The 25,750-nt window shown below is 39.5% G+C and overlaps 1 protein-coding gene across 2 annotated transcripts; it reads right to left on the minus strand.

Annotated features, from left to right (window-relative positions):
• Positions 1–1,155: 1,155 nt before the first annotated feature.
• On the minus strand, positions 1,156–25,318 carry LOC126761031 (laminin subunit alpha). 2 transcript variants are annotated; one of them, XM_050476912.1, is made up of 15 exons: positions 24,792–25,318; positions 23,134–23,280; positions 13,134–13,758; positions 12,865–13,074; positions 12,516–12,788; positions 12,310–12,447; positions 11,715–11,987; positions 10,801–11,653; positions 10,468–10,734; positions 10,010–10,400; positions 9,647–9,930; positions 9,141–9,366; positions 3,491–9,087; positions 3,182–3,399; positions 1,156–3,123 (listed from the first exon to the last, which is right to left on the minus strand). In XM_050476912.1, the coding sequence occupies exons 1-15, from the start codon at positions 25,041–25,043 to the stop codon at positions 1,496–1,498; spliced, it is 11,382 nt and encodes a 3,793-aa protein (XP_050332869.1). In that variant the 5' UTR covers positions 25,044–25,318; the 3' UTR covers positions 1,156–1,495. The 2 variants fall into 2 exon arrangements, with proteins under 2 accessions (XP_050332869.1, XP_050332870.1); XM_050476913.1 differs by lacking the exons at positions 11,715–11,987; positions 12,310–12,447; positions 12,516–12,788.
• Between the last annotated feature and the right edge of the window lie 432 nt (positions 25,319–25,750).

Here is a 25,750-nt window from a genome sequence, read left to right on the forward strand (position 1 = left end):
CCTAGCGGCATCTCCTCTGCGCACATACTTATGTACCTCTGAGGGATATATGAGCGGAATAGGCGCAGTGAGCTTTGTCACGGATAGATCGAAGCTCAAAGAGAAGATTAAAATGGGAGTCTTCTGTCGGGAGCTCTCAATCGACTCTTGAATCTTGATTACAATAATTTCTTAAAACAAGGCGAATTGACTGGTGTAGATATTCGCCGGCTCTGCAGATATGCCTTCCATACTTAGGAGTTCTGGCCATCATAACGGACAAGCGTTTCTAGCAGTTCAAATGGGATTTTTAGTGTAGCTATCCTAACCTATATCTATAAATCGTGAATATATGGCTATGTTCGTAAATCCATCAACGCGCATCATATCTATAAATCGCAGAATATATATCAGCTATGTTCGTTTAAATGCATCAAAACTGACGCGCATCATGACGAATATGGAGGACATAACAAGTGGTAAAATATGTGTGGTAAAATAGTTTCTTCTATCGATTCCATTGATATCATCTGAATCAACACGGCGAATGGGGGCATCTTGAATTCCTTCGATTTCATTGTTGGTTTCCATATCGACATGTGTTATTGTATCGTTAATATGTTCAGAATAACCTCCCTTATTTATGATAAAATTGTGCAAGATAGCGCAAGCGAGTATTACATTAGATGTGACTTTAATGCTCGAAGCTTCAATATAATTTAAAATTTTAAACTGTTTCTTAAAAATCCCGAAAGTTTGTTCTATAAATACTTTGTCTTCAAAAAGACAAACATTTGTACCTACAAATTTTTCTTTTTGACTTCAATACCCTTCTTTTTCTTAAATTTAAAGAAATCTATCATTTCTTTGCTCACAAAGTTCGTCTAGTGTTAGATTCAGCAAAATTTCCATTTTAGTATTATACGCGTTCAAATATGCAAACAAATGTATCTGCAAATTGTCAAAAATTGTATAAGAAGTATCAAACGTCAAACTTGCAGTGTTGCTACTGTTGCTTATGCTGCAAGTCATGATGCATTTACGAACATAGCCTGTAACCCCATCCTTGGAAAGAAAAAAATTACTTACATTTCTCTAATAAAATGAGAATCAGAGTTAGGTATTTTCCTTTTACTTATATTTTCGAAGACAATATAAAGACACACACTACACAACTTTTGCATGTACAAATTTAAACTTTATTACAAATTATTTATCGGACTTTACATAAAAAGGAAGAACAGATTGAATGAATAAATTTAAAAAATTTATAAAACAGGCGCAAGCATAATATAAAATAGCAAAGATAAGTAATAGATTACGTGAAAGTAAGAAAATAAAAATATAAAGAAAATCAAAAATTACAAAACAGAATAGTCAAAATCAAAACAGTTTGCGTTTACAAATCGCACGGGCCATCGAGGTTAAGAGCTCGTGGGCATACGGCAACTTTCGGTCGTCGACATCTTTGTTCGTTTTTGTTTTGTTGCTTTTGATATTATTAGAGATAATCTGACTAATTAAGCGGGCAAGCGCCTTGCCAGATATCGCCATGTATCATCTTCGGTGTAATGCGTACTGCCTTCTTGTTCACCTGGACATTGCGTATGCAACCCTTGAAGGTTTTCTTCGTCTTCAAGCCTGGCGCCTTATTGAAGGCAATATGACCGCCCAAGAAGAGCGGACGATTTGTTTTTGTCGAAGTCGAACCATCTGAGCCAACACCCGGATGTGTGCTGATGTAATCCACGGAAATCGTAATGACGAATTTCGATTTTACCGCTTGCACATTACGCCACTTGCCGTCACAATAACTACCGTTATCAGGTAATGTATAATTGGTAGTGACAATGTTTTTAGAATCGGACTTTACGGTGAACACTAGACTATTGTCGATCAACTCCAGGATCATATAGGCGTTTTTGCCATGCACAGAGAAAAGCAGTCCGTCTGGCTCGCGTGGACGGATATCGAAATTGATGTTGAAATCAGTGCCGACGGTGAAGCGTTCGAAAAGCTTCACGTAGCTCGCCTGTTTGCTGAAGAAGAAACCTTGTTCGACTTCTGTTGAGCAGGGCACTGTGTGATATGCTTCTGGTTCCTTCTTCAGGTTTACATCATTGAGCCGTAGGTCTTTCAGACAACCATTGTAGAAGGGTTGATCTTCTGCAACATAATCGATTCTGTCGAAAACTTCCGCCTCCCAGAGTTTCGGCACGCCGCCAAGGAATAGTCCCATGTTTCGCACATTCAACTCATAACTATCCTCCACCATTTCAGTTACTGAATCCACTTCAATTTGATCGATGAAGAGGCTAATCGTATGGTGTTTGCGTGTTACTTTCACATTATGCCATTCATCGTCGTTCACTTCCGCTTTGCTGGTGACATTCACCACCTGTCCTCCAATTTGCACTTGATGATGCAATTTACCCTCCCACAGATAGATTGCAATATAGTCGGGTTGCTGTTTAATGCCCGCATAGAATAGCAAGCCGACGGGGTAGGCAGTCTTGAAATTCAGACTTATATCGTATTGCTTGCGGAGCTTCGTTGGCGGCGATATTTCTAGACGCTGCTCACGCAATGCGTAAAAGCGATAGCCAGCGTCATCGTAATCGACATCGAAGTTTGGATTTGTGGGCAGTTTGCAGCGCGGATCTTCCGGCACATTTTGTGGCGGCAGTGGATGCACTGGACCAGCTAATGGCTCCAACGGTTCTTCTGGTTTCAATTCGGGTTCGGATTCAGGTTCTGGTATTGGCTTAATGTTTTCTTCTTGTTCTCTTTCCCGTTCACGCTCTTTTTCTCGCTGTCTTTCTCGTTCTATTTCGCGTTCTCTCTCACGTTCAATTTCTCGTTCTCGTTCTCGCTCTTGCTCTCTCTCCCGTTCTCGCTGTCGCTCCTGTTCCAATTCTTCTTCTCGTGTGTCAACGATTGGCGGACTTTGTGTAGGTGGCTCCTTCGTTGATTTTGTCGTAGTGCTAGCTGTTGTAATGACTACAACTGGACGTGATGTCGTTGTAGTAGTCACAGGCGCGAAAGGCGCCAGTGGTACTGCAAAGTTACCCGGGTACTCTGGCTCAGGTAAAAGCTCGTTTGCACCTTCTGGGAAGAACAATGGTATTGCTGCAACATCATAAGCTGTGCGGAACAAACATTAGTTTTCTTTTCAGACTATAAAATAAACACAATAGCCTACCTAAAATATCTGTTGGACAGTTATTGATATTGCCTTTACGTTTCTCAGCGCTGTCGGCGAAATTGACTATCTCACCGTTGATGGTCACATCACTAATGCAGCCGACAAAGTACGCCATGGTAGGCAGTGCATTTCGCACGGGTCTATAATTATCTGGTAATCCAGCGAAGAATATATCACCTGCTTGGATGTTTAGGGCTTCCGGTGTGTAGGGTAAACTAAAAAGGAAAGCCCCAAAAAATTATTAAGTACGGTTTAAAAATGAGATGTGCATCACTTTTTGCTTATTATTATCCAAACATTACTTACCGCTTATCTTCCGTGTCGTCTATGGACAAACGTAACTGATCGCCGTCATGCTGCACGGTGACCACATGTTCCTCACCATCGTTCAAGCGTTTCATATCCGACACAACCTCAGCGCCCATACTACGCAAGGTTAAATATCCGTCGTTTAGTGTGAGACCTATATTCGCGCTCTGATCATGATTGGCGCCATAGAAGATCAGAGCATCCCGTTGACGGGTCTTGAACTTCAAATTAACATTCAACTTATTATTGGACGTGACATTGGCTTTACGCAAGAAACCATATTCGTTGGGGGGATATGCCAACACAGTTGAGAATTTCTTCGGGCAGCCAGGTTTAACGCCATGTGCGTGCACATTATTGCCCAGATCCACCTTTGTACCCGAAATTGACACCTCATCAATGCAGCCATCAAAGTTATGCTCAGTGACCACCGAATGATTACGCTTGCCGGGGAAACCACCAAAGAACAGACGCTTAGGTATTGGATTGAATTCAGTCGGACCGGTGGGTATGTCTTCTTGGGCCAACATCATGTCGTCTACCTTCAACTGACCCCGTCTGCCATCACGTTCGGCTACTACACGATGCCATTTGTCGTCGTTGTAAAGATCTTGTGTACCCGCCGACATAACATTATCGCCCAGTTTATAACGGAAGAACACTAATCCGTTAACAAGCTCCACCGACATAAATTGATCATTGCGTCCGTAGTAGAATAACAAACCGTCTTTGGAGTCTTTCGAAGCCTTGAAACTGAATTGTATGCTGGAACGTGCACGCAGATTATATGGCGAGGCTTTGAGTGCCACGTAGCCGTTGCCGTTGAAACGATAACCTGTTGGCGGTATCTCTTCGGTTAACAATTTATTACGCGGTTGTGCGCCTTGGTTATTCTCCAAACCGAAAACAAAGTTCCACAGACCGGCATGTTCATCACCTATTCGCAGATCTTCGATTTCACCCTCAAAGGCGTTGCTCTGTATGTCATGTGGTGGCGTAAAGTCGGCTGGTGGTGGCAGACCGCCCACGAACAAGCGACTGTTGCGGTCAACATTAAACACATTATTGGCGCCTAGCAATGGTTGCTCCTTCTTATGCTCCACCACAGTGCCGTTCTCCAATTCCTCGCGTATGATCAGTTTTGCGTTTGAGCCAGTGCGATCTACAATTGCCTGATACCAATTGCCGTCGGCAACGTATTTTTCATTTGTAATACGCTCAGGTCCATTACCCACATCCATGGTCAAGATTGGATAGCCATTTACGATCTCTACAGCCATGAAGTCCTCATTGTCTTTATTGGCGGGTGTGCTGCCAGCCGACGAGGTTCTATTATGATTGCCCAAGTACATTAAGAAACCATTGGGTTTCTCGGTCTTAAAGTATGCTGAAGCTTTAGTTTTGGTGGCCAACAGTGGCGTGGTCTCGGGTGTTTTCAGTTCCAAAACGGTACCTGGCGAGAAGCGTACGCCCACCTTAATAGCATTGGCAATTTGGCGTGCAGTTTCAATTTGTCGCTTCAAGTTCTCAATATCTTCGCCCAATAACTGGCCAATCTCTTCGACATTTGCCTGCTCTTGCTCGATAATTTGCGCCAATTCATTCAGCTGTGGTATGGTGTCTTCCACGGTGTCTAATTGCGAGCGCACTTGTGAGACATCTTTTGTCGTGGCATCAATGTCTCTTGATATATTTCGTGCCTTCTCCAACTCCTTCTCGCTTTGTGCACCGACAGGACGCAATACATCGAGGACATCTTCAATTATGTTCAGCGCTTCGGTAGCATTCTGATTGGCGTTATTCCACAGATCATGCTGCGTTTCCACTGGCAATTGTTGCAATGCAATATTTATCTCCTCGAGACGTTTCTCGGTGTTTTTATTCAAATTCGATATGTTTTCTACTTTCGAAGCGGAAACGTTCAACCGTGGCTCCAACTCACTTTGCACCTTATTCAAGGCGCCACGCGCATTTTGTAACAACTCGCCGGAGTCCTTGTCAGCGCGTCCAGCACGATCTTCGATGCCATCGGTGATCTCCGTGGCGTTGCCGGCAGCGAATTTGGCTTCTTTAGTAAATTGTTGTGCTGAAGTAACTGCATCTACAATGCCACTGTAAGCGGTAGCCGCCTTTATTGCTGGCTCAGCATTTGCTGTCATGTGGGCATATTGATCAGTGAGGTCGTGAGCGCGTGAGCTCAATTCATCAGCACGTCGTATGGCCTTTGCAGCCAATTCAGTTACCTCGCTGTTCTCCTTTTCCATCTCCGGGAAATCCTCATCGACATTTTTATTAATATCTCTCAAGTCGGAGAGTACACTCGAGAGTTGATTAATTCTCTTGTCAATATCAATTAGCGCCAAGTCAATATTCACAAAGTATTTGCCAGCTTCTTCAATATGTTTGTCAGCTTCCTTTTGTTGGTCAGAAACAGTATCGAATTTGGAGTTTTCAAAGGCAGCCTTATTCAAATTGTTCAAGCGTTCTACTGTGATGGCGTTTTCCGTAGCATTACCACTCCAGTAGTATAGGTCTTCGAGTTTGTCGCTTAAATCCCCTATATCATCCTTCAGCAAAGTCAGTGCATCATTTTGATTCTTAATTGGCGCCACAAGTATGTCAATCTCGGTGTAGAGCTCATTAGATTTGTTCAAGACCTGTTGGGTGGGTTTAGTATCAATTGTCGTTTCATTCAGATCTTTTAAAATGCGTTGCGCTTCCTCTAAAGCGGCATCGATTTTTGTGCTTGCTGCCGTTTCTAGATTCTTTGAGAGCGCATCCACTGAATTTATAGCATCTTGGGCCTCTAAAGCACTCGCCTTGGCCTTTTCGCGCAAATCAGTTGCATTCACTATAAGTTCACTGGCAATTTGAGGGCTTTCTAAAGCATTGCTCAAACTAAAGTTCACCTGTTTACCGTAAATCTTTGCGCCCGATTCTATTTCAGCGACCAACGAGCGCGCCGGATCCAAATTAATGCGTTTCGGGTCCAGATTTTGCACTTCTGGTGCAATTTTATCAGCCAATTCATCGTAGTAGTTCAATTTTTGGCTGGTGAAGAAAGCTAAAGCAACTGATTGGAACTCTTCCACCACTGGATCGATTTGATAGCGCAGCCGATCGGTCACATCCAACAAAGCGTCATGACAGGAGTCACACTGGAAGCAGCCTTCGTCCTTAATGAGCACCCAGCGATTTGGACAAGCATCACAACGATCACCGATAACACCTGGCAAACATTCACATTGTCCCGTAAACGGATTACAGCCAAAGCCACGCGAATAACCCTGATTGCAACGACAAGGTTGGCAACCCTCATTTGTATAATTCCAATGATCCACAGCGCAGTGATCGCATTGACGGCCCGTCACACCTGGCTTGCAACTACACTTTCCAGTATGTGCATCGCACTGTGTCGAATTGGAGGCTACACCACAGTCGCAAGCACGACAGCCCAGTCCTGAGTCATAGCCATAATGATCGGGCTTACACTGGTCGCAACGCTCGCCGATCACATTGTCTTGACAACGACATTTACCCTCATAAGGATCACACTCGGATGTGCCCAACTCTTCGCAATCACAGCTTTGACAATTCTTCAAATTTACCGCGTCACCATAAAAGCCAGGTTTGCATAGGTTGCATGCCACGCCAGAGGTATTATTCAAGCACAGCAGACACTCACCGGTTATAGTATCACACGAACCCGGTTCGGCGGGGTTGATATTACCCGAACATTCACAAGGTTTACAATAATCGCCTGCCTTTTCAGGCTCGCCATAGTAACCATTAGCACACGCTTCACAGCGTGGTCCTGTATATCCCGGTTTGCACTCACAATGTATCTCATCACCAGATTCGGAGATCTCACAGCTAGTCGCAAAGTTATTGCTCTCATAAGGCAGTGGACATGCACAAATCATGCAATCATGTGGTGAACCATATGTCGCATTACCATAGTAACCCTCCTGACAGAGCTCACAGTGTTCACCAGTCGTTGAATGTTGACAATCTTTGCAAATGCCTGTTGCGCAATCGCATGTTTGTGCGTGACCGTTGCACTCGCAAGGTATGCAGTAACCGCCATAAGGACCGTTAGAGTCGCGATAATAGCCCGGCGCACAATCTTCACAGGACAAACCAGTGTAACCAGGTGGACAGTTACAACGTTCTACGGGCAATAATTGATATTCGCCTAGATTATCTTCATCCTCATCGGCCAGCGTCAAATATGTATCGGATAAGTATGAAATAAATGTTTGCTCCCAGTAATTAGCACGTATAAAGATCATCTTGAGATCACGCAAGGCCATCATAAAGTCGGCACGTGTCACAGGTTTGCCATCGTGTGTTTGGAAATTGGACTCTACCATTTGCACACGATTTCTAAATGCCTGATTGCTCGAAGGTTGTTCATAACTTTGGTGTACCAATAAATGATCTTTACTCAGCAGAACTACATCGGGTGCGAGCAATGGTTTGCCAGACAAGCCAGTAGTGTAGTACAGTGAATAAGCGAGCTCCCCACCATAAGCAGAGATGTGACTATTTTGGTTCATTAGATAATCAAGTACGCCGAAATAGACAACTTCCTCAATCTCTACGTCATTAACTTCGTGGAATGAGAAATCTGCCTTCAGTGTGGTCTCATTCACCATTAGCTCGTCTTGTGGTATATCCCAAATTTGGAAATCAATAGTATTCTCACCAAAGTGCGCTGAATTCAAAGTGATATTTTTCAACAAGCTCAAATTGTAAATACGCAGGTAGGCACTCTCGCAACGTGTCGTTCGACCAAAGCAGAAACAAGACGTACAACCATCCGGATTGCTCTCCTGCAAGTTGTATGTGCCCTCTTGACACTGCTCACAGTCGCGACCCACTACGTTGCTCTTACAGAAACAACTGCCATCGACTTTATCGCAAATTTCCGCCAGAGTTCCAGCCGTATTACAGGTACAATGATCACAACGTGGAAAATCGTAGTAACCATTCGAACACATATCACAAGAACGACCCTCAATATGTTGACGACACTCGCATGAACCATTGAACATGTCACACTGTTGATTACCATTAGCAATACCCAAATAATTGCAATTACAATCTTCACAACCGATTATTTGATGGAAGCCATATGTATTGGGCACGCACTTTTCGCACATCTCGCCCATCACATTCGGCGGGCAAACGCATTCGCCCGTGTTCGGTTCGCACATGGCAGTGCTGGGGCAGTCACAAGGCTTGCATTCAGGGAAACCATAGAAACCGGTGCGACAAGCATTACACTGACGACCGATCACATTCGGCTTGCACTGACATTGACCGCCGAAGGGATGACACTCAAAGCTGATGGAACCTTCGTAGTCACAGTTGCAAGGTAAGGCGCCAATATTGTGCTCGGATGTCAACGAAAAAACGGCCTTCTTACAGAACTCGGATGCGTTGTGTGTGATGTGGAAGTGGTCTTGGCCACATTCCTTGATGAACTCCTTGGTCTGGTCGAACAATTCTTCCACGAGCAGATCTTCATTATACTGATTTATTGGCACAATTACTAAATAGTCCAGCCAGACTCCTTGTGGGCGTGAGTTCTGTAGAAGAGTAAAGATGACTATATATTGATTAAAAAAGTTAAATTGCATACCGTTAACGTAAATTTAAAGTCATCTTCAATATCGAACCACCAATCTTCGCCGTTAGGATGTATAACACCACGACAGCCCGAACTGGATGGACAATGGCTAATATCGAATTTACCGCTGTATTGATTTTTGGCAGTGGTAAGCGTGTAGAGTACGTTGTATTTTGGATGATGCGGCTGATAGTATTTGACCAAAATAACATAGCGGCCGGGTTCGCCTACCTTCGATCTGCAAATGAAATAAGTTTTAAAATAGCAGTATAAAATAGCTAGATATACAGTAAAGAGAAGGTAGTACTTCATCAAATGGAGAATTTGGAGACGAGAAAAGAACTACTGTTAATTGGATTCAATGGATCTCCAATATCCATCTAGAGATCTCCAATCTTTCAGCATTTTTTGGTCAATCAAATTGTTTTTTCAAGGATTGTCCCTTATTCATGTCCTTCCTCCACTCCGCGTATTTTTCGAAGTTCTCACTAATACTATATACCATATTATCTACTCACTCAATAACGATTGTGCTTGTATCTCCCTTATTATCCAAATATACCAGTTTAACACGTTCATCCAAAGCGGCATATGGGGGTTTATTTTCGGCAATACGATCTTCATGATCAGTTTCGAATTCAATTTTCTTCGAGTCGGGCACGGAACGGAATTTCGGTGCGGCACATTGATTATTGTGTGTGACACAAACCGGACTGGGTTCGATGTAATCTATGGACCACTTATCGACTGGAATAGCGGTAACAGATATTATTGCAACACGTCCAACATCATCATAGTCAGTCTGAAGAGAAAGTATGGTTAGATTAAGTTAGTATTATATTTAAATTTCCATTAAATACTTAAAAAAAGCGATAACCTACCGTAACAATGACCGGTTTTTGGCCATCCTTAGAAATGTAGAATGCTTTCTCGCGACTATAGTCATCGATTATTGGCGTGCGGCAAGCCATTGAGTAGAGACAGGGATACAAAGTTGTTGTACCATAATCCTCTTCATTATTACCTAAACTTAATTTGAGGAAAAAGGGTTCGGGAAACTCGCGAGTACTGACATAATCGATAACAAATATGTAACGGCCACTGTGCGGTACATCGACCATGTAGTTCAATTGACGCTGTGTATCGCTGATGACGGGTATATCACCCACATGGCCAATAATGGCCAAATGTTCAGGATCGGCGTAGACTTCGGAAGGCATGTTGGGTTTATCATTAGCGCCGGCAATAAATGGCGTCGTGGATGGTTGGAAACTGTAATATAACACATATTCAAAAAGTAAACACTTATATTTTTAGGAAACTATTTTAATTAACTTACTCATTGACGGAAGCATATTTATAATGACGGCAAAGCTCCATATTGCCCAATTCGCAGGGATTCGTGATTTTGCGTGTTAGAATGGAAGCTTCGTAGTAAGCCGCTGGTAGTAGCACGAAATAATCGAGCATAACATTCTTGTTCGCCTTTGTTGTGAAGGTGTAACGCGAGCCCGGGTCCAAAACGACAGGTGAGGGTTTATTGCCTTTCACACCGGAGACTGTAACGAACTGCGGGGACGTCGTTGGACGCAAGAGCACTTTGACACTAAAATATGTGGAGTAAATATATAATGCACATAAGGCGATAAGAATTTATCAATACTGTACATACCTCTGGTCAACTTCGAGTGGATTTTCCGATTGTATGAGTATGCTCGCCGTAACATTGGATGGGTTTTGATTCACATAACGTATAACAATGCGATACAGCGAAGACTTTTTCACCATAAACTCATTACGTACTTCATTTTGTATGTCGTTGAAGACGGCATAACCTTTGCTGCTGAAGCCGGGGAACACATTCTCGTCGTATTGATAGCGCACCTGCGCACCCGATGGTTGTGAGCCTTCCTCGTATTCATATTGGAACTGATGTAATGTGGGGAAGTAGTGTGTTGTCAATGGTTGTGTGCAACCACGTCCCGTTACACGTGGATGACACTTACATTGGCCTGAGGACTTGTCACACTCGCTGTGCTCCGAACCGCCCACATCACAACTACAGTCCTTACAGCCAAACAGCGATGAGCCATCCAAATCATAAGTACCGTCTTTACATTCCCTGCAAGTGCGTCCTTGTGTATGTGGCTTACATGTACATTGTCCCGTCTTCGAGAGGCAAGTATCCAATGCAGCAATAGTACCATCGGTCCAACAATCGCACACTTCACAACCGTCCGGATTGCTGATATTTAAGTTCCAATAGAGCGGCTTACATTCATTACAAATGCGGCCCGTTACGCGTTCCTTACACTGACACAACTCACCTACCGGCACTGAACCGCAACCGGCAAACTTGTCAATAACACCTGCGGGATCACAATTGCAGTCCTCACAACTGGGGAAATTGTAAAAGCCCTCCTTGCAGGAGTCACACAGTTTACCGCCAAAGTTCGGGTAACACGAACATTGGCCGTCCGAATTACAGGTGACACCCTCCGAACCGTGGACGTCGCAGTTGCAAGCTGTATGTCAAAGAGATATAAATTACTTATTGCTTTAAGTACACGCTCCCAAAATACTTACGTAAGCACTCCGGATAGCTGTAGTAACCGGCACTGCAAAGCGTACATTGTTTGCCAGCGAAGTTGGGTAAACAGTTACATTTGCCCGTATTGTCACAAGTGATGGCCGTACTGCCTTGTGTGGAGCAGTTGCATGGCTTGCAAGCGGGATAGTCATAGAAGCCAGGAAGACACATGTCACAACGTGGTCCCCCGAATCCTTCACGGCAAATACATTGACCCGACTCTTTGTTACAGATTTCTGCTTCTGTGCCTTGTATGTCGCAATCACAATCTAGTTAAGAAAAAGAAAATAGGCTTTAATTAAAATTTAAAGTAGTTGTTGTTGTAGCGGCCGAAGACAATATTTGGAGCACCTAGAAAAGGGGTGGAGGAGTACTGTCGATTTGGCAGTACTTGGGCGAATCAAAATCCGGGTCCTCCGGACGTAGACCCGACATTCACGGGAACGGCTTAACGAAATTTAGAGTAGTCTTCACTTTTCTTCTGAACCATCTTTTCATGGCCTTTAAATATTTTTTAATATTATTTCTGGCTGCCCCAAGGCTATATTTGTTAGTTCCATGTATTGACTTTGTGTAATATCCAATACTCACATTGACACTTGGGATAATTGTAGTAGCCGTCCTTGCAATGCTCACACCGTTCTCCACCAAAGCTGCTCAGACATTTGCACTGGCCACTTTCCACATCGCAGTCATTACTGATCGAGCCAATTTTATTACACTGGCAAGCTAAAAATGTACATAATTTAAGCAATTAATAATTAAAGAAGACTTGATCTGGAAAACGGGTTCCGTACCTTTGCACTCTGGGAAGGCGTAGAAACCTTCAGCGCACTGCTTACAATAATGGCCGGCGAAGTTGATCTTGCATGGACATTCACCGTTGATCGCCTCACAGTGATAACCGTCTGTACCATTCAAGTTACACTCGCACTCACGGCAGTTCGGATAGCCATAATAACCATAGGCGCAGGAGTCGCAGTTTGGCGGTTGGAACGCCTTGCGGCATTCGCAACGACCAGTGCCCTCCTCGCAGTGGCCGGTATAGTAGACATCGTCGCAGTTGCAAGCTACAATTGAAGTTTTTAGTACGAATATGGTCCAAAATATAAGAGGCCATGTCGAAGCATGACTTCTTCTACTTACGTTGACAGACGTCGGTCTCGTTCCAGGATTTGTTGAAGGGACGATAGAATTTTCCCTTACATTTGTTGCAGTTGATGCCCTCTGTATTGTGTTGGCAATTCTTACAAACGCCACCGCCATCATAGCGTCCATGAATATCCAGCGATAAGCCTTTACGATCGATCTCCTCATCGTAGTCGCATTCGTTTGTGTGACCGTGGCAGTTGCAAGCTGCAATAAAAAATACAAAGCTCATGACCAACTTTCCTTCAAAATCCATTCCCACTTACGTTCGCATTCGAAGGGACGTGCATTGGTGTTCTGGCGCCATTTCTTCTGCTCGAAGCCCGGGCAACATTCGTTACACTGTATGCCGCAAGTGCGATGCTGACAACGACAGGCCAAAATACGCACTGGACTCTTAGGGTCTTTTACATCACAAGTGTCCGCGTGACCATTGCACATACAACGACCACCAATCGAGATATCTTTGATGGAGTAGAAGTAACGACGCGTAACTGTCGGATCTTGTCGTGCTACCGACATCAAATGGCCGAGTAAATTCTTCGTACGTAGCAAGCGTATGCGCACATTTGTGGCACGTGTCCACTCTTGCAACACGGTCGAGTTAAAATAGTTCGAGGCCGAGGGACGATCATTCAACAACATGACTGGTATTTCACCATTCTCCAATGGCACAATACGCGAGAACTCAGTTGAGCAGATGACATCATCATCACGTGTGATGGGCTTGTAGGAATCCTTGCCGAAGTAGGTGATACAATCGTGCACCGAATCGGAGAAATGCATCCACGGGGTCCATGACTTACCATAATCGGTAGATTTCTCCAATGTCCATAGACCAGGACGTGGCGAGTTACCCATACGAATGAAAAGATAGGCCACATGGAATTCCTGTTGACGAAGAATTCAGAAAATATAGTATGTACATATGTATGTATATATAAAAAATAAGTTGATTCCTGGGTCATATCCGGCGGCAACAAAGCAACTGATCTACACAGTTGAACAAGATCGCCAATCAAATTGCATATTTCCAGGCGCACGTCTTTGTTTTGCTCGCAATATAATGCGCTATGTTCGGTCAAGCCATCAAACTTGTGGAGTTCAAAATAAACCAGTATTTAAAAAGTTTTTTAAAACCTTTAAGTTATTTAAAAAGAAATCCCGACAAGAATTAAATATCAAAACGCTTCGATAAAATCGAAAATTACAATTATATAATTCTCCTAATAGGGACCATAGCTCTTCATGAAAGCTGAAGCCCTACCATGTCACAGAGATTTGTATAAAATCAAAATAAGTCCATCCTAACTCTGAAACCATAAAATATATGGTAAACAATTAAAAATTCAATCCCTTATATATTCTATATAAATTCTTTCTTTATTTATGGAAGTAAATAGCATATGTATGCTACTCACACAACCACAGATGGCAATATTCATGGCTGCGTCAAAAATCTTTTTTGTTGTCCGCATGCCCATAGCCATTTAAATTCTCTAAATTAATTTGCGAGAAGCAAACCAACTGTAAATATATATAAACTTGTGTTTGCGATAACCCATCAGTGCAAACTTGGGTAAATAGACAATAAAACTCATGAATCATTCATATCTCTAATTGCATTAAAAGAGGTTTGTAACTAGTTACTGACTATATCAAGAAAAATATATTTTTTTAAATGAACTGATTGTTATGGATTAAATGGTGGACATTTTAGTATTCTCAGTCTTTAAGAGCATGCACGCTGGAAAAAAAAACCTTAGCGACACTGAAGAGACAATAAACAAAACTGAGGCTCACTCTGAACATTTTATCGAAAAAATTGAGGAAGATTGCTGTAATCCCCATTCATTTAACATTTGGTGAGTATTTCGCCAAAAAAATATAAAAATACGAACTGTCAGCCTGAATGTTAAATTCGTGGAAATGTAAAACTAAATTTTTAACATCTCCAATACAGATGGTAAGCACGACCAAGCAGCCGATTTTCCGATATTTGCATGAGTTGAATAACTTGACTTAGAAACTATGCATATGACATACATATGTATCCAATAACAGTAAATCGTGCGATGGTATTTAGAGTGGATCTGCGAAACTTGGCCAAGAAAAACATTTTCAGCTAAGTGTGAGTACAAAATTTTGAACAAAGAATACAAAAAAGAGCATACGCGTACACGAAATGGAAAGTTAACAAATGCACTCCTTTAAAAATAAAAATGATAAAATATATACATACATAGACATATCCAGGTATGAAACGTGCTTTAAGATACAAATGTGTTTGTGAGGAACATTTGTTGTGTACGTGCCGTAATTGTTTTTATTTGGTTGGAATGGCATTTGTCAAATATATTCCATAAGGTCACAGTCATTCAATAAACATCATATTTTTCCATTGTGTTGAAAATATCAAATTTTGTACCGAAAATCATGATTTGCGGAAAGCAATATTTTTTTCCATTTGAAGAAAAGTGTTGTACAGTCGCATCGAACGCTTATCGAGGCATATGGTAATCATGCTCTTTCAGAAACAACATGCAAATGTCGATTTCAACGGTTCAGAGATAATGATTGTGGTGTGAGAAATGAAGATCGTGGAAGATCACCAAAAAAATTTGAAGACGCCGAACTGCAAGCAATATTGCATGAAGTTGATACCTTGAGTCAAAAGCAAATAGCAGCCATGTTAAATGCCGCACAACAAACAATTTCAGACCGTTTGAAAGATATGGCAAAGATGCAAAAGTATGGAAAATGGATGCCACATGGATTAAATGAAAGACAAATGGAAAACGCAAAAACACTTGTGAAATTTTGCATCAAAGGCACGAAGGAAAATCAGTTTTGTAGCGACTTGCCACTGGCGATGAGAATCCTTAACGAAGAAAGTCATGAGTTATTCCGGTATAACCATCAACATCGACTGCAAAGCCAGGTCGATTCGGTAGGAAGGCAATGATTTGTGTATGATAGGATCAGGACTGGACCGGAAAGCCTGGTGAAACTGTTAATACTAATCGCTACTGACAAAAAATTATCAATTTGAGCCATGCATTGAACGAAAAACGGCCAAAAATGGCATGAAGACACAGCTACGTAATTTTGTTACACGAATCGAATTAAACAAGCAACTAGCGTAATGAAGTAGTAATCGATCGGTTCGCCATTTCTCCTTCGATAGCTAACTTTGAGTGCAACCCTCTTTTCTGAATAAGTACATACATATGTATGTACATACATATGTATGTACATATTTTGAATTCGATAAAAGATTACACACTCTGACACAGATTTTTACCAAATTTAATATGGTGATAAGTTACCGATAAGCCTACGATGAATGCTTTGACAATTTTAAGAGCATCAAAACTAGACTCTATGCATACTTATATGTACTTATGTATGTGCATATGTACTATATGCACCTTGAACTAGAAAACTGCAATGACTTCATTCCAGTTTATGCAAATATAGAATTTGCATTACAGTCACATATCGTATATGTACATATGTATGTACATAAATATTACATAAATACATCCGTCCACATATGTTCATGTTCATTAATTTCTATTTAGACATTTGTACATACATACAAGTTTTTACATATGTATAGTATGTACATATAAGTATGTACAAGGTATCCAAATATTCTACGGATTTTTCTAAATATTTCTTGCGGTGTGTATATTTAATTTTTGTAGCGCCAAATAAGCTTAACGCACTCAAACTTCACACACAATTCATTTCAATAAACAAATAATTGTCTGCTGTACTCAGCCAGTCTGCTTATTTTAGCAGCCAAAGCTTGACGGCAGAATGAAATAAGAATTAGAAAATGCTGAGAACGATGAGATCACTAGCACGCTCCAGTCGAACAGTGACACTAATAGTGCCCATACACGAGCACACAAGTGCGTTCGATCGGTCGTTCTTCACAGAGTTAACATGTGCGACAGGCAAGCGGAACATTTCTTGGAATTTATTTCTAATGTAGCATTTTTATCTATTTCATTGTATTTCGTTAATAAGTTATTCCAACTTTTATTTTTCTTACACTATGTATATTTATGAGCGCTTAGGAAAAAAGCGAAAACTTTGAAGCGTGATTTCTCGGTTTTTCATTTTTACGATTATTCTTAATTGGCGGGCAGGATAGAAAAAAAACTAAACGTCGTATATTATTAAGGCAAAGTTTATTATCATTGACATAAAATTATCTTATATTTAAACTAAAAAAAATATTAAGAAAAGTCAAATTTTAACATATTTTTAAACAGCATAAAGTAAAATTCTTTTGATCAAAAGCCACTTTTTAATAAAATTTTAAATTTTACACTTTTTTTTGGAATTTTCTTAGTTTAACTAGAAGATAAATTAATAAAAAATATGAATCTCTTTGAATTTTTTGTTTCCGTCCGAAAAATGTACATGCGAGATGCATCGGGTAATTGCTTCCCAAAGGCAGAATATCAAAGATTTCGTATCCAAAAAATGTGTGAAAGATGTTCAAATATATAACTATAAAGCCTAGAAATTTCGCTTGAATCAATTATTTCTTTCCCTCCCAAAAAAATCCTCAAAAAAATCGATTTTTTGAAGCCTCGAAAGCAGGCTCTCCTCTTAACACTTGCCATTGTCCGCGATCTTCACTGTTCGGCGACACGAGAGAAATGAGATTTTGTGCGGCAGAATGAAAACATGTTCGCGCAATCGTAAAAATCAAACTTTTCGAGAACATGATGAGATCACGATAAACCGCAAGCACATACCTACCGATCGCACGCACTTGTGTGCTCGTGTATGGGCGCTTTAAGCAATATCGATCCAGCTACTCAGCGCCAAAAACAATAATAACATAGAATATGAATAATAAGCTAATAAAATTACACATAAAGGGTGTATATTTAGATCGATCATTAAATTTTTTATTTTTAAGTTGTATCTTATTCGGGATTTAATATTTTGAATTTCTTTATTGCCAAGAAACAAGTTGCTATAAGTAAGTAAAACCCATCGTTTAAAATAATTAAAATATGTTTAAGGCATCATACTGCGAAATTTAGCGAACATTTTAAAAAAATACTTCGTAACTGCTTACAGGTATAATTGTTCAAAATTATTATCAAACTTTCTGATTCTGAATGTGTCTTTCAAGTGACACATTGCACAATAACTAAAAACTAGGAGGATGGAGTCATGTGTAGAAGTTCACGCAAGTGAGGAAAGTTCTCTGATCGCCATTCACTTGGGAGTGGCCAGAAACGATTCTTTTACATATGACTCCAGCAGCTCACTACTTCCGGTCTTTGACCAAGTATCCTCTGGGTAGTCTAAGAACATCCGTTTGAAGGCGAGCTAAAGTGAGAAGGCGAAATATCCCCTACATAGGGTTGTGCGCTGGGTTTGGGACCCGTCACGTAAAAAAAACACCCCCAATGAATAAAAACTACTTTTAATAAATTTTTCCAAAGAAAATCCTCCTCCAAAATCTCCAAAGAAGTCCTAAATAACACCCTTTATACCAAATTTACATAGACACATACAAATTTATATGCAAAGTAAATAAATTTTAGGAATTATATGAAGCATGAGCAATCAGCATAATATACATGAATATACACCTAAACATATACATACTTTGTCATACATAAGTATATGTATATACATATATATATATAGTGTCAGTATATACATATGTATGTACATATATATATGCAATCGCGTATGTAATTCCATTCGAACTTGTTGTGGAAAGTATTTTTAATGCTGAAAGCTACTCAAATGCTCTGTAAGCATTTTTCGCATATCCGATTGCAAAAGTGGCGATTAGTGAACAAAAACAAAAAATTAAACAAAACCCAAAAATAAACACGCCCTCAGGAAATTGAGCTTAGCGCTTTGTTTTTTTCTCATTTTGGCTGCAATTAAAATGAGCTATAAAGATACTTATGCATTTAGCCTGTTAATTCTTCATGTGATCTGCGCTGGATCGTAATTAAAGCTGTTGCATGAGATAAGCGCTGCTGCAAGCCTTTGGCGGATGCGCACACATACACACATATGTACGAAAGCTATGCCAGTCCATCTGAGAACATGTTTACATTAATGAATAATATGTGCATAAATATGTGTGCGTGTGTGTGCGTGAGTGTGTTTCCGCACTTCAATGCTAATAACCGCTTGTGTTGGCGTTAAAAATTATTTTATATCATCCATTCTGCTATCTTGTTGCAGTTTAACGCGTCTGTGGCATGCCACATGATCAATGTTGAGTCTACTTGGAATGCATAAATATTTACATACGGTTGCATGTAGCGCTAAGTTGTCTCAGATGGACCCTGTTGGGAAAAAACCTAAATATGTGAACTTACATATATTTCTTCACGTAAGGCGGAAAGAGTTGATGGGTGGACCCAACACTTTTATTTTCGCTAATACCAGCACAATTTTTCCAATTTAATTCAAACCAAGTTTATAGTAAAAAAATAAATAAATATGGTCTACGAGCAACAGATTATTGAACTCAGATACTGAATACTTTCAATTGGTAAGTGCTGCCATCAGAAGTTCTCCGGAATGAAGTTTGAATAAACGTTTGTGATACGAATTTCTTACCGGGCGTATACGCGATTTTTATATTTACACTATGAAACATAATATATTAAACTTTACGCGCTTATTCTTCGTCAGATTTGTCTACCTCTGACTTTTTCCTGTGCCCAAAACCTAAATATTCGGTATATGTTAAGAGCTTTTTAAGAAAAATAAAAGAACCATTAACTCAAAAGAAAATAATTGCATCAGAAATTTCGAAATCGTTAATTTCTTTATCAATTCAGGTCACAATTTGTCTACAGAATTTTTCGACAAAAATTTCTTGAGAGCATCCCTGATTATTGTTAGTGACTTTTGTCTGTATTCATAGCAAAAAAAATCAAATAGTTTAGATTTGTTGCATAGTGTGTGTATACAACACAAAAAATAGTAAGTTTAATTGAGAGTTTAAGGCGTTTGATCAAAATACACATACATACATGCATATATACATAAACAATTTCATTAATTTTGCCTGGCGACAGTGACCAAGGCTCGCAAGACCCGCGATAACGGCCAAACTCATGGTCATTAATTTATGTAATCACATTTGTGTGCGTATTAGTGACCAAATGTTGATGTTTATGCGAGAACAAACCATAAATACCAATTATAATTGCTCGATTAAATCTTATTACTTCTATATGTACATATGTATATTAAGTTCACAAATGTGTTTGTTTATATATGTGCGCGACGAGCATTTCAAAATGTGCTTTAGAAAGGATGTCCGTTATTCCGCCATTCTGCAAACTAAAGCAAAATCACATGTGCATGGAAGGCATTCGTGCTTGTGGCAGACTTTTGCTTCCCCATAATTTCAAACATATCCATTATTTTGGGGAGATGAAATAAAATGGTCAGCTGAGGAACATTGGTACATGAAACTGTGTTTATCTTCATACCCCAATTATGTGGGATACGTGAATCGGAAATATTGCCTAAAGTATATTTTAAACTCTGTTCTCACGATCGTCGGATCTACGAGGAGGGTACCGGACTCTTACTCATATCCAGTCAAAGACTGTAACCTCGGCAGTATTTTTCCACTATAAAATAAACTGCTCAGATTTTGCCCACGCAGGTGTTATTGTTGAAAGTGTATTGACTTATAACATGCTCTCTTTCTGTGCCAATTTTCAAAATGATTTACGCCTGATGCTATTCGGCCTAGACTACTTTTAGCCAGAAAATTACAGTTGCGAATTGGTACTTTTCCTACCTAATTTTCATTTGAGTGCAGGGTATATAGAGATTCATGCTGTAATGGCAATGAAACACAGCGAATCCTATGTGCTAAGTACTTAAACTACTTCCGTTTGTAAGCGATAAGTGCGGCTACTAAGGCTACTAATGGAAATTATGTACGATTATACACAGTGAAACCACTTATGTATATCATAAGAAGGAATCATTTAACTTCAAAGAAGTGAAACTTTAAATCGACTCAGTAATACTTTAAAATTTGTTAAACTAAGCCACATTTTTCTAATCCAACTCAGTGCTAATAATTTGTTAAAAACTATTGACTTCTGAAACAAGAACTAGCTGATAAGAATAGTTAGAATGCGTGCAATGAGTTCAGCTTTTGTTGATACAAAGACGCACATTTATTACAAATGCATATATGTAAGTAACTGTATGTGAGCTTGAAAGTTGAAAGATTTCATTGCTTATCAACTGGAACTTCCTTCGACAGAAACCGCTCGACTTAAGAAAACTTATAAGACTTCAATTAAACACCACATTTGTGTGAGTAGTAAGAGTAAATAGGACAGATTAAAATGCGGCATACACAATGCTTTGAAAGAACGCAAAACAGAAAGTGTCATATATAGACCCAAATATACACATACATATGTATGTATATGGGTATACTAGTTGGCTGTTAGAGCCCTGTAGGAAAAACATGAAATGAAGTAATTTCCTATTATTTATAGAAAATAGTATATAGTTAGGTTCTGCCTCTATTCAAGTAAAGAGTCTTTGATAGGTGAAAACTCCTTACTGACAATATTAGTAATTTAATTCTAAACAGCTTCAATCCTCAGATCTTGGATATAAATTATTATTTCTTTTGAAGAGTAGTCATGACTCTGTTTAATTATTCATTAAAGTACACCATTTCTATGTGATCGAATCAAAATTATAGCCAAATTGAATTAGGTGTGTTTTAAATATTTATGAAGAAGTGATTCATAGATGGATATGTCCATGTTTAGTGTGTAGGAGCTAACTGAGTTTATTTTCCAAAGTACTCATCCATAATTACACTATTTTTAACCTTCCATACTTCAACATTGAATATATACGATTTGAATTTCCTAAGTGGGCACCACAGAAAATATTGTGGCAAACAATAAAGTCGAAGCAAGCATAACGGAAGCGTGTTGATGTGCGTATGCTTGTATTAGTATTAGTATAACTTATGCTTATCACATTCCGGCGGAGATGTCAGCACAATGAACTTATTTAATGTATTTCTTCTTTCCATAAAGCAGCAAATATTTTAAAATATTAAAATAAAATAAAAATGTGTGTTTGGAGGGAAGTTTCAGCCTTTTACTGACCCGAGTTGATAACCTCAATATTTAAATTTAGTCTAAACCATTTGAGATCTCAATAAAAGAACTACTTTCGGTGCGATGCGATGCTGGCATTTTCTGCACTCATTACAGCCTTTTTCCACAAATTTTGCTTTCTCAGCAGGTTTACACTGCCGTTTACCAGGAAAATACACAAACAAACACATGTCTATATGTTTGTGAGCTTTGTATCTTCAAGATGCACCTTCAAATCAAGTTACTCCGTATCTTGTGACAGCCTGACATTTAATCACCGAGCAGAACAGGCCACAGCAGACCGGTAAATATGCGGACCAGCGCACAAGTTAGCGGAAATTCGATGCGTCTGTGGCGAGCGTTAAGCATTTTGTTGGCTACTCCACTCACACTTTGACTTTTCCTACAAGTTTATGCTTAAATGCATTTATTTTAACTTGACTTCACTTTCTGCTTTCTTGTGGTCCTTTAGAACTGTCTTCTGGCGTTGACGTTAAAAAACGATAGTCAAGTAAATAAATATAAAAAATATAAAAGAGTTTTTGTCGGTATGGAAAAAGGTCAGCCCAAAGCAGAACCAGAAAGTGGACTAATTTTTATGACCCGCCTATACGGGTTGCGTGGCATTCGCTACAAGACACATGCGTGGCACATATGGCTAGCCCGTGTTCTATATACATAGGTACATATGCAAGCATATATTTAGTAGAAATCATTACCATCAGCTGCCTCAACGTTTAGCCACCGCATATTCCACATTCTTAAGCGGCTTACACTGGCTTTTTTATGTTCTGGATGTTTGCTCTTGCAACGCGCTGTCAGGGCTGCATCTTTTCTTGTTCCCTACACCTTTTATTTGTTATTTTGATTTTATCGTGATTTTTTACCCATGGCTTTGTCAGCTCGTCGCGTGCGTGATTGTGCATTTCAAATGAGCACCATGAATACCAAAATGTTTTGCTTTTTTCTCACTATTTGAGAAAATATTCTAAATTTTTTTGGTTTTTATCATTGTGTCGCTCTTCTTTACCACATTGTGGTTTTGTTGTTGCCACCATATGCTTTATTTACAATGTACATATGTTTTGCTGCAAGCACTTACCTGTCCGAAATCGATGGTCAGATTGACTTCATTGTATTTCATGCCACGGGAGAGTGGAGGACTCTGCCACCATGCCTCGGTGCCGTCAATAGCGTACTCGGCAGCATGATTCTTTTCGGGTATACTGGGATCACAATAGTCGCAAACCTGAAATGGATGATAGAATCAAATATTGTTTAAAGTTTTGTATAAATTCGCGGATAGTCAAGGTTTTAGATATATTGAATTCCTACAACTAAAATAAAATTTTTAAAATGTGTATATAAATGATCAGCGTGACGAGCTGGCTCTATTTAGTACATGTCTGACTACACGAACTAGTCCCTTAGGTTTTGAGATATCGTCCTGAAACTTCTCACACATATTTTTTTCACCAAGAAGTTGCTCATTTATCTGAACCGCCAATATCGGATCTCTACAGCATATAGCTGCCATACAAACTGATCGATCAAAATCAAGAAAATATATTTTCAAAGAATTCATCTGTGAAAGATATTCAGCAACGACCAACCGAAGTTAATGTATTTATTTTGTAATCCCTTAAATATCAATTAAAAATAATTTTCGAGGTTCTAATTCCACTTAATATTTTGAAAAGGTTACAATAATTTCTAAATATCGGATTGAGAAGTTAAAAAAATCCCTATCTCATTTTTTCGAATATAATTAGTTGAGTACTTTCCTGATTTTCGGTGTAATTTGTGCCTTTTTCTTACTTTCAAATTTCCTAACATTATTTAATCATAAAAAATTGAGTTCTTTTACGTTACCTCTAAATAAGCTTTTCCGGGTGGCTTACGCCTATTTTCAAACTCAAAAATTTTTTTCGAATCCATCTAATTTGATTAATTTCCTGATTGTCAAAAAAATTTGCTCATCTTCACACCTTCTTTTCGTCTCACAACTTCAATATTGGAATTTCTTAATATTATTTCTTCATAAAAATATGAATTCTATATATTAAAGCAATATTGTATTTTTTATCTACTGGGAACAGTTTTGCTCTTAACTCTAAATAATTTTTCCAGCAGATGTGCACAAGATACATAAAATTTTGTGTGTTTTGAACAAAAATAGTCTGGAAATAATTTTTGAGTCCAACACATGTTGCTAATATGTGTGTTTGATATTTGTTCTCCGATTTTTTCAACTTTTTATACGCCCGAGTAGATATTTTTGCTGCTAGCAAACGACTTAGACAAACAAAAACGCAAATTTTAATTTGCTTAGCCATTAGATCAGCAGCAACTAAGTAAAATAAAAAAATTAAATCAACACACAAATGCGCTCATCAAGACAAATAACAGCCGAGTAAATATATATATGTACGAGCTAGGTATTAAGCAAGTAATCTAAGAAGAATTTGAAAATTTAGTGGCTCGAAAAATTCTAATATATACAAAAAACTAACAGTTATGCAATATACATAATAGATTTTTTCTAAAAAATTGTTTTCTAATTTTTTATACATATAATTAAAATATTTTTTAATAACCCACTGTATTTCTATCACACATCCCTAATACCACTTCCGGTCTAAAAATTCTAACCAAAAGCATTTACAAATACATGCGAACGGTTCAAATCAATCAATCCCAGCTATAAATCACAGCAATTCATTATATATCCCTCTCTCTCTCTCTTCCGCTCATCCTTACCTGTCCTTGAATAACCGAATAGTCGATGTGATCATTCTCCGTATTAGCGCCCACCAATTTACAATACAATTCCGGTCCATCAGTGCCCACACCGCAAGTGGCCGACGCATAAACCTGACGTCCTGTAGCCAAATTGAAGTACGGTGGTGTGAGTTCGGCCAGCACCAGGCTGCCGCAGCAAGCGACGAGCAGTGCACAGAGAAGTGCCACACCCACGCTGCCGCCGCTACGCCACCATTGTGGCTGCGCCATATTGCAGTTCAGTATGTAATCGTTTTATTGTTGTTGCTAAATTAATCCTTTCGTTGAGACGGTTGCACCAACTCACACACACACACAAATACCGCTAAGCGGAAGTCCTTTCTTTAATGCACAAATTAATTTGATTTCCTTTTCTTGTGCTCTCATGCAATTTCACTTTTTAGACATTTTTTCTAGCACAATTTTTTCACTTTTCACTTTTTTTCTTTCTTCACTTTTCACTTTATTTATTGGAGCCTATCCATTTATCCAACCGTCTGGATGGCCCTTCCGCGAGCAACTGAATTCAAATTTCAAAAATTTTTTCCTTCTGACTTCGGCGTGAAGTCAATCGGCGACGGCCGCATGATCGTGTAGATCGCTTCGTATGCGTTTATGTGTGTGTGCGTGTGAATTGCTTTTTTTCTATGTGTGTGAGTGTGAATGTGGCGGCTTGTGCGTGCAGCATATATGCTTATCGGCAATCTCAGCTGTTTATGACTGGCAACGGACAGCGCACATCCATGCATTGCTGCAACACGCACACGCAGTCGGCTGCATGTGGAAAGGGCAGAGGCTACAAGTCAAGCTGATATCGCGGCATTAAAAATTATGTTGCTGATAAGAGCTGCTTCATTTGATGTCTTTACTTTGTGCTGCATTTAATTTGTGAGTGTATGTGTGTTCGCATATGTATTTGTATGTTTGTAAAGAATTCG

Source organism: Bactrocera neohumeralis, chromosome 6 (genome assembly GCF_024586455.1).
Source record: "Bactrocera neohumeralis isolate Rockhampton chromosome 6, APGP_CSIRO_Bneo_wtdbg2-racon-allhic-juicebox.fasta_v2, whole genome shotgun sequence".
Classification (NCBI taxonomy): Eukaryota; Metazoa; Arthropoda; class Insecta; order Diptera; family Tephritidae; genus Bactrocera; species Bactrocera neohumeralis.